Below are 14,493 nucleotides of genomic sequence, written 5' to 3'. Positions count from 1 at the left end.
TTACCCGGTATGAAAGATCCGTACAGGTCTTGCGATTAAAGGAGCTTGGGCTAGCTACTTTTTCCTGCCGCACGATCACATGTATCTCGGTGAGCTACTCACAGAAATGTGTTGATTTTGGACTTCGATTGCATCAAAAATTCCAAATAGAAATATAACGATTAACCCTTAGATTGCGAAAGTTATTAGGCTCCACAACAAACCGCTGTTTGGGAAATGAGCCCACGCTTCCACCCTCCAAACTACCCGGAGTCAAAAGAACAGCGGAAATTGAGCTGAGCGTTGGGTTCCTCCTCGTACTCACTCTCTCCCCTCCGAAATAGTTCCATCCGATTTAGATGGAATTCGAACTGTCCCCTTTTGGACAGTATGGATTTTTTCTAAACGGTTGCATCCGAGTTCGGTTAGTTGCGTCCAATTTCAGCCGGTTCTGGGACAGTTTGGATTCGGGGGGGGGGGGGGGGGGGTAACACATTTAAAGGATAATTGTGCATTGAGCTGTTACAGAACACTCTCATGATCAGAGCGAGGTGAAATCGACCTAAAAGACTGTCAATCAGCGCTTGAAATAACCTTTTTATTAATACATTACAATACACTGATACACTGATACATCCAAGAATTGTACCTTTTTTCTTTTTTCTCTTTCGGTGTTATAACCACATCTTAAATTACAAATTTGGAAACCTAGCAAACTGGCGTTTCATCTTGAGGAAATCCACGTAGTTACTGCTGACCTTTCAGATTGGCACTAGCTTCTTTGTTATGAACTCCTACGAAGGTAAAAGTACGTTGAAAGAAGACATGACTGAATAACTCAGGCTGCCGTTAAAATCTCGTAAGAAAGCACTGTAGTATACTTGTTCAGCGGTATCTCCTCAAGGACAACTACCGCCGGGAACCTTGGCAATAGAGTGCGAACGGGCAAGGGAATGGGCCAGTAGTTTGTGTGTTTGCTCTCGCTTTGAAGCCCTTATTGAGGGATGTCTTTTTGGCTTATTATTCTTTAAGTACGCATTCTAGGAAAGAAATTATACATAACAGCATTCTTGAACTAAAGATGACTCATACACTGAGCTTTAATATATCTCGTAAAGGAGTAAACATGTAAGTTTTCGGTCAATGTCAAAAAAGTATATACATTATTATCACAATAATAACTCTACTTTCTAAATGTCTGTAAGGACATATGCGGAAAATTCCGCGTGGGAACGTAATTGACCAAGTCTCGATTGGTTTAAGTTTTGAATCTGATTGATCGAGAAAGTGGCGAGAGTTTTTTTGCACCAATCACATAGCAAAGTAAAGAAAAACCAAAGTAATTCTAAATTACTTTTGACACTTGATTGAAAAGAGCTCCATACCTTAGTCTATCTTGTAAACAAAATTAGCCAGGCTCCCTCCGACGGGCCCTAGACAATGTTCATGTTCTGGATCGTACCTCGGATAGCTCTTGCCCGAGGAACCACCAACTGAACAGAAACACTCATCCGATTTGCCATATTTGTCGTACGTGTCGCACGCGTTAGGGCCAGACCAACATTCACCATAGAACTGAATGCCAAAGCACTTATAGTTCTGAAAGATAATAACCACGAGAAAGATTTCCCAGTGGCGGATCTAAGGGAGGGGCCCCTTACTTTGGGTAAAAATATAAACGCAGAAGGAAGAAAGCCGACAGGTGTACGCACAAAAAAAAAAAACCGCCCCCCCCTCCCCCTTAGCTCAAGGTCTGGATCCGCCACTGACCACATTAAAAAAAAACCCTAAATTGAAGCTCCCCCTAAGAGGCTTTTCAGCCACAATGTAAACTAACTAAGTTTACATTGTGGCACATACTATTCTAGCACAGTGTCTCAGTCCAAAAGCTTAGCTGTTGTTTTTGTTCTTTTATCCAAGAACTAAATGCATGAGGAGAACATAGAGGTGACACAAGCAAGAAGGATGAGACACGCGCGAAAACTGAAAAGCTCCTCCTTTCGCGTGTGACTTGCCCTTCGTGCGCATGCTCTGCTCTGTCTCGCCTCACACTTGCCTCCTTTCCCCAGCCTATACGCCAACCTCGTTCCTCGTTCCCAGGGTTTTCCTCACGAGGAAGAAAGAGAAAGGAACTGGGAACGATTGTTGAATTGGCGCATGCGCATGCGCAAATGCGCTCCTGTCGTGTGGCTATTAAAAGGGAGTACTACGAATAATGATGTGGAGTGGTTGAGGAAGTTAATTTAAAAAATCGCTCTCTAATCCTACCCTCTTTTCTGCTTCCTCGCGGCATGGTATAATAACTGTATTGTCTAGGTCTGACCAATCCAAGCCGTTTCCTCTGTAAGACACAAGGAGCTCAGGCATAGCTCTACTTCCACTCCGGTCTACGTAGCATCCACGTGTTAAAAGTAAGCCGTCGCCAGCTGTAATAGAGAAAAGAAAAACTAAATATTATATAACATCACTGAAAGACACGAAAGAGGGTCTCCATGGGGTTTAACCGTCAGCTGTCAATTGGCCTACAATTCTACAATTCTAAAAAAAGTAGCTTGATATTAAGTATCAAACTCTTAAAGGTCATCCAGATCTCTCTATTCTAGCTAGCTGCTTGCCATAAAGCTGTTCTAGATCTCGAAAATTTTTGAACTTGTGATATAGTCACAGTAGTTTTTAAATGTACTCACTCTTTAGTTATTTTTTATTGACTTTTTGCTCAACTGGCGGTTTGAGAATATTCCTATGTCAAATAAATATTTTGATATTTAAAAACATGCTTTCTTCACTGACAACCAGACGCCGCGCCATTCCCGCCTTTCAATATTACGACAAGGAGAAAGTTGAGATCCCTTGATCAGCCGTTCCGGAAAGCTGTCGCTAACTTTTATCATCGAGCGAATAAAAAATTTGAGCGGTACAAGACACGGCGAGTTTCTATCGATGAAAAATAAAAGATCGTTAGGAGCTTTCGCCAACAATTTACTGATTAATTCGATATCAACGACTTGATTACAAAATTTGGGTTCGTTTCATCTGAGCTCATGCTGCTTGTCCTACATACTTGTGATAATCATCGCACTTTGCAACGTCACTTTCGCACTTTGTAATAACATTTGTCGCGCTTTGTTATAACATTTGCGGTACTTTGTAATTACACTTAATGCGCTTAGTAATCAAACTTAGCGCACTTCACAATCACACTTGACGCATTTTCTAATAACATTTTCGCTCTTTTAATTCGTAATAACACTGTCGCTTTGTGCAATAAAAAAGCTGTCGTACTATGTAATTAATAACAAATCATCGTACTTGACAATGAAATAGTCTACGCACTTGTGATAAAAACTTGGCATGGTTGGTCGAAAATTAATTAAATGATAATAATAACAATGATAGCAATAATAATGATGAAAATGCAGATGAAAATAAATAAATAAATAAATAATAAAAAGAAACCTCAATTGAAGCTCCCCCCAGGGGCTTTTCAGCCACAATGCTTATAAGTGCTTATAAATCCCCACTGGCAGGAGGCAGACGAGTGGACTATTTACAGAGCGCAGCCGAGGAGTTGACCTAGGGGTAACCCAGAACAAATCCAATGAGTGGCAGTGTAGAGGACTTGACCCCGGATACCAGATTAAAAGTCCAGCACCCAAACCACTAGGCCACGCCGGCTCCTCTAACCATTAAATAAAAATTACAATAATAATGAAACTGATAATGGTAATGGCAGAGAAATGATTATTATAGTGATAGGGATGGTGATGTTGACGAGATAAATAGTGAAGATAATAGTAATATAATAAAAATAATATATTGGGACAGGTTATTTCATTACAAAGTGCAGTGGTTTGTTACTACATAGTGCGACAGCTTTTTTATCACAAAGTGCGACGATTTTATGACAAAGTGCAACACAACACTGTATTGATTGGAGAGATTATTTAATGGGAAAACTGAAAAATACTGCATACAGAATCCAACAACAAATCGAACTACCATAACTGTTGTCCGGTGATGGAGAGAGCGGGTGAAACGGTGAGAAGTCTTCTAAAATCTTTACTTCTTTCAATATGCCATTGGATCAGATGAATTAATGGAAGCGTGATTATAGTTTTAACTGAAATTTTGTAATTCCTCATGATTATTTATTTTTTAAGCGAGGAATCGCGTAACGAACGCTCGTCTCAGGTAAGTTCGGTAAATCCCCTGTGGTTCTAATTTCGTTTGCGATATGGCCGTAGTAGGAATATTTCAACGAAATTTACAGCTCATTGAAGTCATAGCGGTGGCAGCTGGGGACTTGATAGGGTGCGCGTGTGTGTGTGTGTGGAGGGTGGGGGAGGGGGGAGGTCATCCTGTATATTAATCCAAGTGCATACCTTTACTCAAATTTTCCAAAACATCTTATATTGTCCGGTTCTTGTGCACAAGTCTGAGCTGTTAAAATGATTCAAGTTCTGCTCGTATTATTTCGCCAAATACGATCCCGACGAAACGATTCGACAAGACTACGAGAATGGATGGCTTTCCCGCCCCAAAAGTTTTCTCTTGGGAGGGGGGGCTATATCCCCCCCCTATATTCCCCCGCCTATGACTGAACATTAGTTATACTGTGAAGATTAAAATCGAGTTTGTAGTAACTGATATGTGAAAGGAGATGCGTTTGTTAATCGTGGTTACGATAAGAAATGAGAGTTAACTAAATTGTTGCTCTCCTGATTCACCATTAACTGTAGGTGACGATTTTAATTGAGATTAGAATTAATTTTTTATTCTGAGGCAAATGATCAGACGTTCTTTTATCGACTTGTTCATGATCTAGTTGTTATGCTGCTTAAAAACAAACACAAAAACAATATCCTATGAAAAGTATTTTTAAATGAATGGAATATATCGACTTCTTACCATCGACCTCCACGTGCCATAATACACACAATGTAACCAGAAGAACAAAAAGGGACTTTACTTGAAGTAAATGCATATTTTCCGCTAAATAATGAAAGTACAAGAGGAAAAGAAAAAATGAGAAAAATTAGTTTTGGGACATCCTTTTTTGATAATGAGTCATTTCTTCCTCTGACTTTTTGGTCAAAATTGCGAACAAGCTGATAAAGAAATAACACTAAATTCTCAGGTTCTTTTTTGTTTTTGTTTTGTTGTTGTTGTTGTTGTTGTTGTTGTTATTGAAGTTTTACATTTAAGAGTTTTGGAAAGTGTACTACCTACAGTGTTTTCTGGTTTTCTCCATTAGTGATAAATACATTTAGACCTAGATAAATCTAAGGGAGCAGAGGTTTGAAATGATTTTGTCATCGATGTGTCTGTTAATTTGTTGTTTAATGAAAGAATCACCTGTGCAGTGTTCTCGGTTTATATATTTCAAAGTGTCAGATATCGAAATTTAAAATTTTTTTTATTAAAACGCAGGCCATGGTCCGTAGGGAACATGACAGCCATTTTGTTAAAACGAATCAGTACAACTCACTGGTAAGTTGATCAAAGGGAAAATTCAACCAGTTAACAATGCTGATGAGTGATTGATAACCTATACCGGCAACTGCTTGCAGATATGCCTAGGTTTGCGATTTATAGATAAAGCTTGGCTTTACACTGGAGTATCACGATTCGAAAAATTTACGGTTCCAGAAGGGGACGGAAACAAAAGGCGAAATTTAAACCCATTTATAAAGGTTTTTTTTTCACTAAAAATTAAGACATTTGTATTTGAATCCTGCGTTTTACTTACCGTAGCTCTCAAATGAGGAGAAAAATAATTGAATTTGCAATTACCAAATGCAACTTTACTATGCAGAAAATGTGATCGATCGCCATATGCACAAGGATCACGAAAGAATATCGTAAAGGAACTAATGAATTGCTACCTAGCTTTGAAAACATTCCATATGATACAGACTAATAAAACAGAGAAAATTAAAACTCACCGTTAGTCAGAGAAAGGCGATACAGTTTTGAAAAACCTCGATGGGTATGTTGAAAAAGGTCAGCCGGCTGCGAGCTGAAAAGCAAATTTACGGTGGTGCGATCAAGCAGTTTCAAAGCAAAAAGACAGTACAATTTTAAGAGCAATTCTCGACAAGGTGGAAAGTTCAAACTGGCTCGAGAATCACAATCATGAACACGATAAAAAAAATTACATTAGGCAAAAAAGGAGATTACTTACATAATCGATGTAATTTGGAGTAAGTTCCTGTTGACTCTGAACTCGAAACTAAAACATTACGCCTGTCAAAAGTTATTTTAAGGTTGAACCCAGAGGGTTATCTCTTGAAGCTTTCGAAGACAAGAGGGTGAATTTGACACGACTTCGGTTGTAGCAGTAAAAAAAGTTGATTCTAAAAGTAGATATTAAGAAGAAAGAAACTTACCCAATGAAATTGTCTATGATTTTAGCACGTGGCACAGGTTCATAAAAAAAAAAAAGGAAATAAAAACAAAACGCAGATAAATGAAAAAAGTTTCCCATGGATAGGACGCTTGAATATAAAACAACTTAGTTACCTGGAGATATAGGAAATTGTCCGACAGACCAATCGCATTCAAACAATAAGAGGAAACATACTGTTTGGTTTGCTAACAGTCTTCGATTTCCTGCAGTGTTTCTTCAATTCCCGGCGTTATTAGCACTATGCAATTAATTTGACAACCATGTTGACTTTCTTCAGAGGAAATATCAATCAAACTTTTGCAAAAGGCATTTTGCTACGTTGTTGCTTCATTAACACCCCGCTACTTAATTAATTTTCTAAAATATAACACCATTTTTCCGCCTTCTCTTAGTTTACATCCGTACGCTCATCGAATAAATATTCATCTCATTAAAATGAGCTACGTCCCATTGCATTTTGAGCGTTCAGTTTGAATGCTAGTGAAGCATGATTGTACAGTCTTGTTCGACTGATTATCAGATTTCTTCGATACGTTCTTATCAATAAAGATTTAGAAATGCAAAGACTAGCAAAAACTAACGATAAAAACCGACGTTTCGGTGTCATCACGACGCTCATCGAATGAATATTCATCTCATTAAAATGAGCTACGTCCCATTTGATGAACCGCGCCTCAATGTGTCTCACCGCGCAAATTGAGCCTGAAAACGAGTCGTGACCCATTCAAACCTGTTCAAACTAAGTAAAGCTAAACACAGCTGGAGTAAAACAAACATGGCCGTTTTTTTACTTCGTCGCGTAGGTTTACGCGATACAAAAGACTTATAGTAACAAAGCGTCGAGACTACACTCTTTGTTTAACTTTTTTAAACCGAATCGTAGATTTATTTTGGAGAATAAAACCAACGAATTGCATGGCATGTAAGCAGGTCGCAAAATTTTCCAATAAATTCTCGTAATTGGCTCAAGAATGAATTTCGGGATGCGAGGAATTTTATTGACGCCTTTAAGTTAGTCTTTTCTTTCTTTTTCTTTTCTAGTTTAGTTTAGTTTAGTTCATGTGCAATCTTGGAGATAACAATATAAAGGATAAAAAAATAAAAGCGAAAAATTAGGTCTCCTCCAAGTGACCTAACGCAATCACATCTAATTTACCGACAAACCCTAAAAGCTAAACCCAAAATTTGATTCAAATGCAAGTTAAAGTTTAAAAAGCGGGGCAATTAACGTCTCGCACTACAACGCTTTCTTCAAAACTTTGAGATTCGTTGAAAATGACTCAATGTCTGAAACAAATGGATAGATGGTAACATTGCTCTCGGGTAAAACCAAGTAAGAATGTGAAGGAGGTCAAAACAACGCCATTGATGTTCCAGGTTGTCGTAGTTCTTTATCATTTACAACTGAAGCAATTACCACTCGGAAACGCTTCACCAAAATTCGGCAGATAGGTTATTTGAATTGAGCCATAAAGAAAACAAAAAATCGCACAGTTTTTGCCCAATCAGTCATTAGGTTTTTATTTTTACGTGGCGTTAAAAACCCGGAGACGTAATTAAAGAAATTCGCTCAATTTGTTCTGAGACAAATCGAAAGGTAACCAGCGTCGTGTTATTGGCGGAATGAGAATTTTCTTGTAACCTGAGTAATGTTAAGCTTATACGCGTTTTGTAGATTTCATTGTAAGTCATTAAGTTTTGCGTTGTAAGAGCAAAACTACGATATCTACTATTAGGGAAATAAGATAGTTATTTGACTTACATGGGATTCAGCCCAGTCTCTGAAATTCCAAATATAATCGAATTTGAGTTTGAATTTTACCTCGTGCTTCCTCAATTCAGTCTTTGTACCACGTATTAAGTTTATTAGTCCACAAATATGACACTGGACAATTCTCTTACTCGCGGTCTCTCTCACAAGACAAACAAAGCTGAGGAAATTCTTCAATAGAAAACCCAGCAAATGTCAAAGAAAAAATACAGACGTCACGTTTGATTGACGCGCAGGGTAAAAAAATCCCAATATGCGCGAAAATGCACCAATTGCTGCGAACAAACGTGCAGCATAATTATAAAGACGTGTAATTACTAGACCTAGTTGCTAAGTGAGGACCAAAAAGAGAGCATGCGCAGTCAAAATAGGCGTCATGATCTAATTAAACAATAGTGTTTATGTCGAGGAACTATCGGCTGATAGTTGCCCCGCGGAAATTTGATGTTCTTAAAACAAATATGCTAGTTGTAAGAACATCAAATTTCCAAGGGGCAACTATCAGACCGATAGTTCTGAGACATAAACACTCTATTGTTTTTATTGTTCACCACTAAATTTTCTTCCGCGCCTGCAGCTTGTCACAAATGTCAATAATTCGCAACCGTACATTGGCTACATAATACGTTATACCTGTCAGAATTGAAAAGTCACTGTTTTTCCGATCTGCCTAACTTCGCGGCCGTCAAACTATTCAAACCTTTTCACGGATGAATACTATCAATCCAGGTATTTTCCGCGGACGGACACTATCCATCCGGGTATTTTCCGCGGGCGGGCACTATGGGCTGATAGTGTCTCTCCACGGATGAACTATCGCGTCACGTGATCGATTTAAACCGGAGAAAATTTAGTGGTGAACTATAACGATTGATAGTGACTCAACTCTACACAACAGGTTATGGTAAATCCCGGGGGAGGAGGAGGGGAATCGCTATGAGCGCTGCGGGATGTGCGTTTCTTTCGTCCGCGGAAAGATTGGAGATGATTCGAGGAGAGGTTTTCCGAAGGTCTGGCGCAAATCATTTTCATTGCTAGATCTCTTTCCAGACTTCTCGCCGGCTTGCGTTGCTCAAGGTTTCATGCCCTTCCACGTGCAAAGAAAGACTCGTGCCGAAGCGCTTATTGCGTAGGCCTGCTCGCGAACTTAGGCGAGTAACACTCCTTCGGACGCCTGGCAAATAAGGCTAGAACCTATTCTCGAATCCAGAGTTCCACGATCAAGCGCGGAAAAGTATGACAGTCATTGAACATTAAGGTGGCTCAGTTTGTTTGTTTATTTGTTTCTTTTTTTCTCACAGCTTTTTCTTTGTTTCCTAGAAATTGTCGTAAAAACATTTTCCAGATTTTTGCAATATGTTTTGATCACTTTTCGTCGAGCATTAGATTACCACAAGAGAATATAAACGAATCATATCATTTTGATTACCATAACAGTACAACAACCTCTCGGAAACACCCTCAATTTTAGCTTTATTTGCCTGTAACTCAAAACGAGTTACATTAATTTCAGTTTTATTAGTATTTAAAGATATAAATTTCTGCAAAATTTTAGAAGAAAAATTCATGCAAGTTATACGGGTTTCCAGTCACATTGATGGTTTTTGGATGATTTAAACGGAGAGTGAAGGAGAGGAAAAAGAACATAATTCTCCTGAATTTGTCCAACCTCTTTCCCAGAGCCCTTTCCCATATAGTTGGGGGTGGAGTTGGGGGTGGGGCGAGTTGGGGTTGGGGCCCCACCCCCAACTAAGTGAGAAGGCCCTGGGAACGAGGTTGGAATTTGTCGGCTTGTTTAGGTTTTGGGGGTTTATGACCTTTCTTTGTCTTATTAATTGTTCGAAAAAGGGCTTTGGTTCACAAATAAGTCATTCAGCAAGTCACTGTTCCTTATTGTTTAAATCAAAATAAATCTGACAACAGTCTTAACAATGGTAACCGATGTAAAAGGATACAACATCGTCTAGTTTTCGGTTGTAACATCACTTTTCATCCAAACATAAGATTTATTTTATTTGGTTTAAGTAGCAAACTAATCAACAGCGATTAAAAATTTTGATCGAAGACCAATCATTGCTGATTCATTTTAATGTATCCGGCAGATCAGCTCCTCTTTGTTCGTATTTACCAGGAAAATTCTACGATTTTAAGCGGAATGAAATCTTCCGGTCGTAATATTTTGCAAAATTATATTATTCTTGAGTTAAAATATTTTCAAAAAAAGACAAAAAAAAAAAAAACACTTTCATTGTCTTTAATTAGTGAATGGTTGATAAAAATGAACAAAAAAAAAAAAAGACGAACGTATCTTCGATATCCACTGATCAGTTCCTGCATCGATATCGTACGTAGATTCTGAAAGGATTAAAAATCAAAACAAAAAAAAAAAAACGCATTAGAGATTTAATGTCGTGATATCTGTTTAATCAGTTCGATCTTCCGCCGAACTATTATTATTTTGATTTTACATTTGCGTGTACACTGAACAAAAAAAAAAAAAAAAAATCATATGCACGTACTCTGTGTAGAGTGCTATAAATATTTTGGCAGGTGCGCTTAGAAATTAGTCAGTGAACTTTTTTGGAAATTGCGCAAACGCCAAGAAGAAGCAATGATTTTGATTCTTGGACACGTTTTCGTAAAGCTTAACGAATATTGATACATATTGGTAGGTGATTAGTCTTACAGACTGCTATGGGTCTGATCCGTAAACTGTATACATCGTGTGATTTAACGCTTCGTAAAGGAAGCTTCTTTGAGAGGAACAATACTGATGATTTACAGATCCTTTTCCTTTCCTGTCAATGAGAGCTACTTCAATGTTTACTGTTTTGAAGGCCATTGGCTTACACACTTCTTAATTAACAACTTTACCATACTTTGAAAACAAGAAACGACAAAAGGTACCGATTGAGGCTTTAGAATACCGATGTGATTTGCTGCATGTAATGACAATGTCACATCCTTGAAAACCGGCATTATGGTTTGTTGGAGGTCTGATGATGCACATTCATTTTATTTGCTCACAGAAAACGAGGCTCCTTAATTAAAATCAACGACGAAACATCCGCCCTCTCAGTGCGACACAGTCAAGGACGAGGAAAAATGTCTAAACTAACAGAAATTGTCCAGTTTGGAATGATTTTACTTTTGGAATGTTGGTTTTCTTCCAGCTGCAGCGACGGAGGTTAGAATTTTGCGAATTTCTTAGATAATTAAGGTATTCTGTGACCTTGTAAGAGAAAACTGTGAGACCAGAGAAAAGGGAACATGGTTCGGAATGTGGTAGGAAATTTTGAATTGACAGGGGCTGCTGACTACAGTTTCTCATAGTAAGCAGCTTAGAATTCTAGTTGTACTGATTTATCAGTGAGTTCTAGCTAACTGGGTTGTCCTAGAACAACGATAATTTTATAGAATTTGAATTATACAGCTATATTTCTTTTCATGTTTTGCACCTCACACAAAGCTGACATTAGCTATGTGATTAAGAATGTTTTTGGTTTTGCGTTTGCTATCCTTCCTTAAAGTAGAGAATGAAGCCCTTTTCGGGCTGTTCTTAAAATACTTTGGGCAAAATTAATATTACGGAGTTTAACCATTCGTTAATAAGTTCACGAACCTCAGTACTCTTAAAGGAATCAACAATTTCGAAATCTCTTAACTCTTTGACTACGGAAGTCAAATCCTAGAAAATTATATCTTATTTTGCCAGAAGTCATGTCAAAATGAATTCTAATCGAATGATGGTTGGTCAAAGCTCGGTTTATTTCTCGTCCAAGCGCACTGATCATTATACAACAACTAGACGGTATGATCTATGAGAGTTTTGATCAAAGGATAATAAATTAGACTGAGAGAATCAAGCATATCGTTCGTACGTTAGCACAACGATAAGGGTTTGTTTTGTTTAATCTCACTTTTTTTTAATTCATATTGAGTAGCTGTTGCAAGTTCTATCACGTACGGCTAAACTGACAGCTTATTTGACAAAACCTAGAGGTAATCTTTCAAAGGGGAATTGCCTTCAATGACAACTTTAATGCGGCTAATTGGAGACGTCCACCAGCGCCCATAATGAATTGCCGCGCTTCGCTTCACTGAAAACTGTCGATTGAAAAAAAAATCTGAGCCAATCTGAACTTGGACCGTCAATAGTAGACTCTTCAAATCTCTTATTTGTATCTTAATCTCTCAGTCGAGATGTAATAAATAATGCAAAATTGAATTTTCTTTCAGCATAAATTTCAGTTCGCAAAATGATAGGCGCTTTACTGAGTAAATCACTTTCAATTCTCAATTGGAACTTCCCATAATGGCAATCAATTTACTTTTATTCTTTTTCTTGACAAAAGGAACTACCGCGGCAATTACTCTCAACATAACTTGTGACAATAACCTATATTTGTACGTGGATGGCAAATATTTGGGTGGTGGTGCTACAAATGCTAGTCAGAAAGATTTCCGCACCTACAAGATAATGTCGCGTAGTCACGTGGTCGCTCTACATTGCACAGCTTCCACACCACCCTGGAAAGGAGGTATATTGGGTTCATTTGAGAACGGACTGGTGACTGACACATCTTGGAAATGCACCACAACAGCTGAATATGGATGGAATATGATAAGTTATCGTGATGATGATTGGCCAATGGCAACTCATCACGGAGCTAACAGTGATTCCACTTTACCTTGGGGAAGTATAAGCAGCATTGACAAAAACGCTGTTTGGATTTGGTCAAATGATAACGAAAATGATTCTGAAGTTTTTTGTCGTCATAAGCTTGTTGAGGAATGTACAGAAGGTATGTTATTCTTCGAGACGTTTGCATTGACTAGACCATTTTGATTAAAAGTCATAGGCCAACACTTAAGCAACCAAAACGAAAACTCAAGGCTAAAACAAGTCATCAGTTACCAGAAGAGCAGGAAAACAAGCGTGACTATGTAGCGCTTGTATTTTGCATCTGATTGCTTTAGAAGGCGGGTATTTTCCCATGACTAATTACAAAGCGAATTGAAATTAGATTTCATCCCGGATTGATATGCTTTTAGCAAATCATTTGTAGGTATCGTTACGTGGTATGACTTCAAGGGTAGCATACTGTTAGGTTACGCTAATCTTGTACCCAGTTCTTACCGTGTAACTGTAATTACAACCACCTAGTTGTGGGAGGCCTGGGTACGAGGGCAACGTCATGCTACCAATGAGCCCCCTCCCTACTAGCCCCCTTTGTCAGCACCACAAAGGGGACCTGAATGTGGAGTGGAAAAAGTACAGTGGCTTGATAAAAAGTCGTCTTTTTCCATAGAAAAACAAAGTTACTTCCAGACACCAGAGTCGATCCAAGACATTGCTATTCAAGGTTTTCTGCTTCATCAAGTAAAAGTGGCCAGCGTGACAGAGTGCGGGCTCAAGTGTGGTCAAAATAGCGCTTGTGTCTCTTTCACAGTACAAAGCTCGGATATTCGAGGATCAAGATTGTGTGAACTTCATAATGTCACGATTGAGAGTCATCCGCAAAATGTTATCAGAAAGGAGGGTTATCAGTATCACGAGGTGGTGCAAATATTTCATTAAAGAATCAGTGGACCACTGTTAGCTGTAAAGAAGGGTAACCAGAGGAAAAGTAAGACGCCGCCTCAGACATCTTTTCAAAAGCATTTCTTGCGGATGAATGAACTTTTTGTCTGGATGGACAAGACGATCACGCTTTTGTCAACTACGGCGTTCAGTATGTCCTCTCAAGAAGTACTATTAAGCTTATCAGGGTAACACTTCACTGTATTCAAGCGATACTTGTGCTCAATTGAGACTTCAGGCACGGCCGGCCTCTAGCTTAGGACGGTTTGAAAGACAAGTTAATATCTGAATACCGTAAATGTTTAGAAGATAGATTTAGGTGGCTGTGGGCACCCCCATTCTTTTCTACCTTTGTTTTGCTTATTTGTTTTAACCTTGAACTTAACCGTTCCCAAAGTGTTTTGTGAAGTGAAGCCTTAGATTTCAATGAGCAAAACCAATTTTTCGCCCTCCACTCCTTGTTTTCTCATTTTCTTGTTAAGGATTCTGATGAAGTTCCGATCAGTGTAAAAACTGAGGCTTCGGTCGCTGGACTTCAAAGGTTGTCGATCAGAAATCACACACTGAGTTGTCAAAAAGGAAAGTTACGCAAACGCATCGCGACTTTGATCCAGTAGAATTTCTTTTTATTTTCTTATCACATTGGAGCCACGGGAGAATGCTGGTGTTTAATAACAACGAGAGAGTTGATCTGGTACTCAGTTGAAATAAAGAAATAAAGTTTATGATGATGATGATGATGATGTTACG

At 38.5% G+C, this 14,493-nt stretch overlaps 2 protein-coding genes across 4 annotated transcripts; one reads left to right on the top strand and one right to left on the bottom strand.

Moving 5' to 3' along the window:
* Positions 1–563: 563 nt before the first annotated feature.
* LOC111328661 (uncharacterized) lies at positions 564–8,290 on the bottom strand. Of its 3 annotated transcripts, XM_088751102.1 has the most exons (7): positions 8,151–8,290; positions 6,164–6,335; positions 5,925–5,998; positions 4,888–4,971; positions 2,248–2,405; positions 1,365–1,578; positions 564–773 (listed from the first exon to the last, which is right to left on the bottom strand). In XM_088751102.1, exons 4-6 carry the CDS (start codon positions 4,961–4,963, stop codon positions 1,366–1,368), a joined length of 447 nt encoding a protein of 148 aa, XP_088607228.1. In that variant the 5' UTR covers positions 4,964–4,971; positions 5,925–5,998; positions 6,164–6,335; positions 8,151–8,290; the 3' UTR covers positions 564–773; position 1,365. The 3 variants fall into 3 exon arrangements, with proteins under 3 accessions (XP_088607228.1, XP_088607229.1, XP_022788874.2); XM_088751103.1 differs by lacking the exon at positions 6,164–6,335; XM_022933139.2 differs by lacking the exons at positions 6,164–6,335; positions 8,151–8,290 and having other exon boundaries at positions 5,925–6,122.
* Positions 8,291–10,678: 2,388 nt separating this feature from the next.
* Positions 10,679–14,483, top strand: LOC111328634 (uncharacterized). The gene is made up of 4 exons (XM_022933113.2): positions 10,679–10,827; positions 11,189–11,346; positions 12,515–12,964; positions 13,472–14,483. Exons 2-4 carry the CDS (start codon positions 11,265–11,267, stop codon positions 13,738–13,740), a joined length of 801 nt encoding a protein of 266 aa, XP_022788848.2. The 5' UTR covers positions 10,679–10,827; positions 11,189–11,264; the 3' UTR covers positions 13,741–14,483.
* The last annotated feature ends 10 nt before the right edge of the window (positions 14,484–14,493 follow it).

Source organism: Stylophora pistillata, chromosome 2, assembly GCF_964205215.1.
Source record: "Stylophora pistillata chromosome 2, jaStyPist1.2, whole genome shotgun sequence".
NCBI lineage: Eukaryota > Metazoa > Cnidaria > Anthozoa > Scleractinia > Pocilloporidae > Stylophora > Stylophora pistillata.
This window is presented reverse-complemented; position numbering and strand designations above follow the sequence as displayed.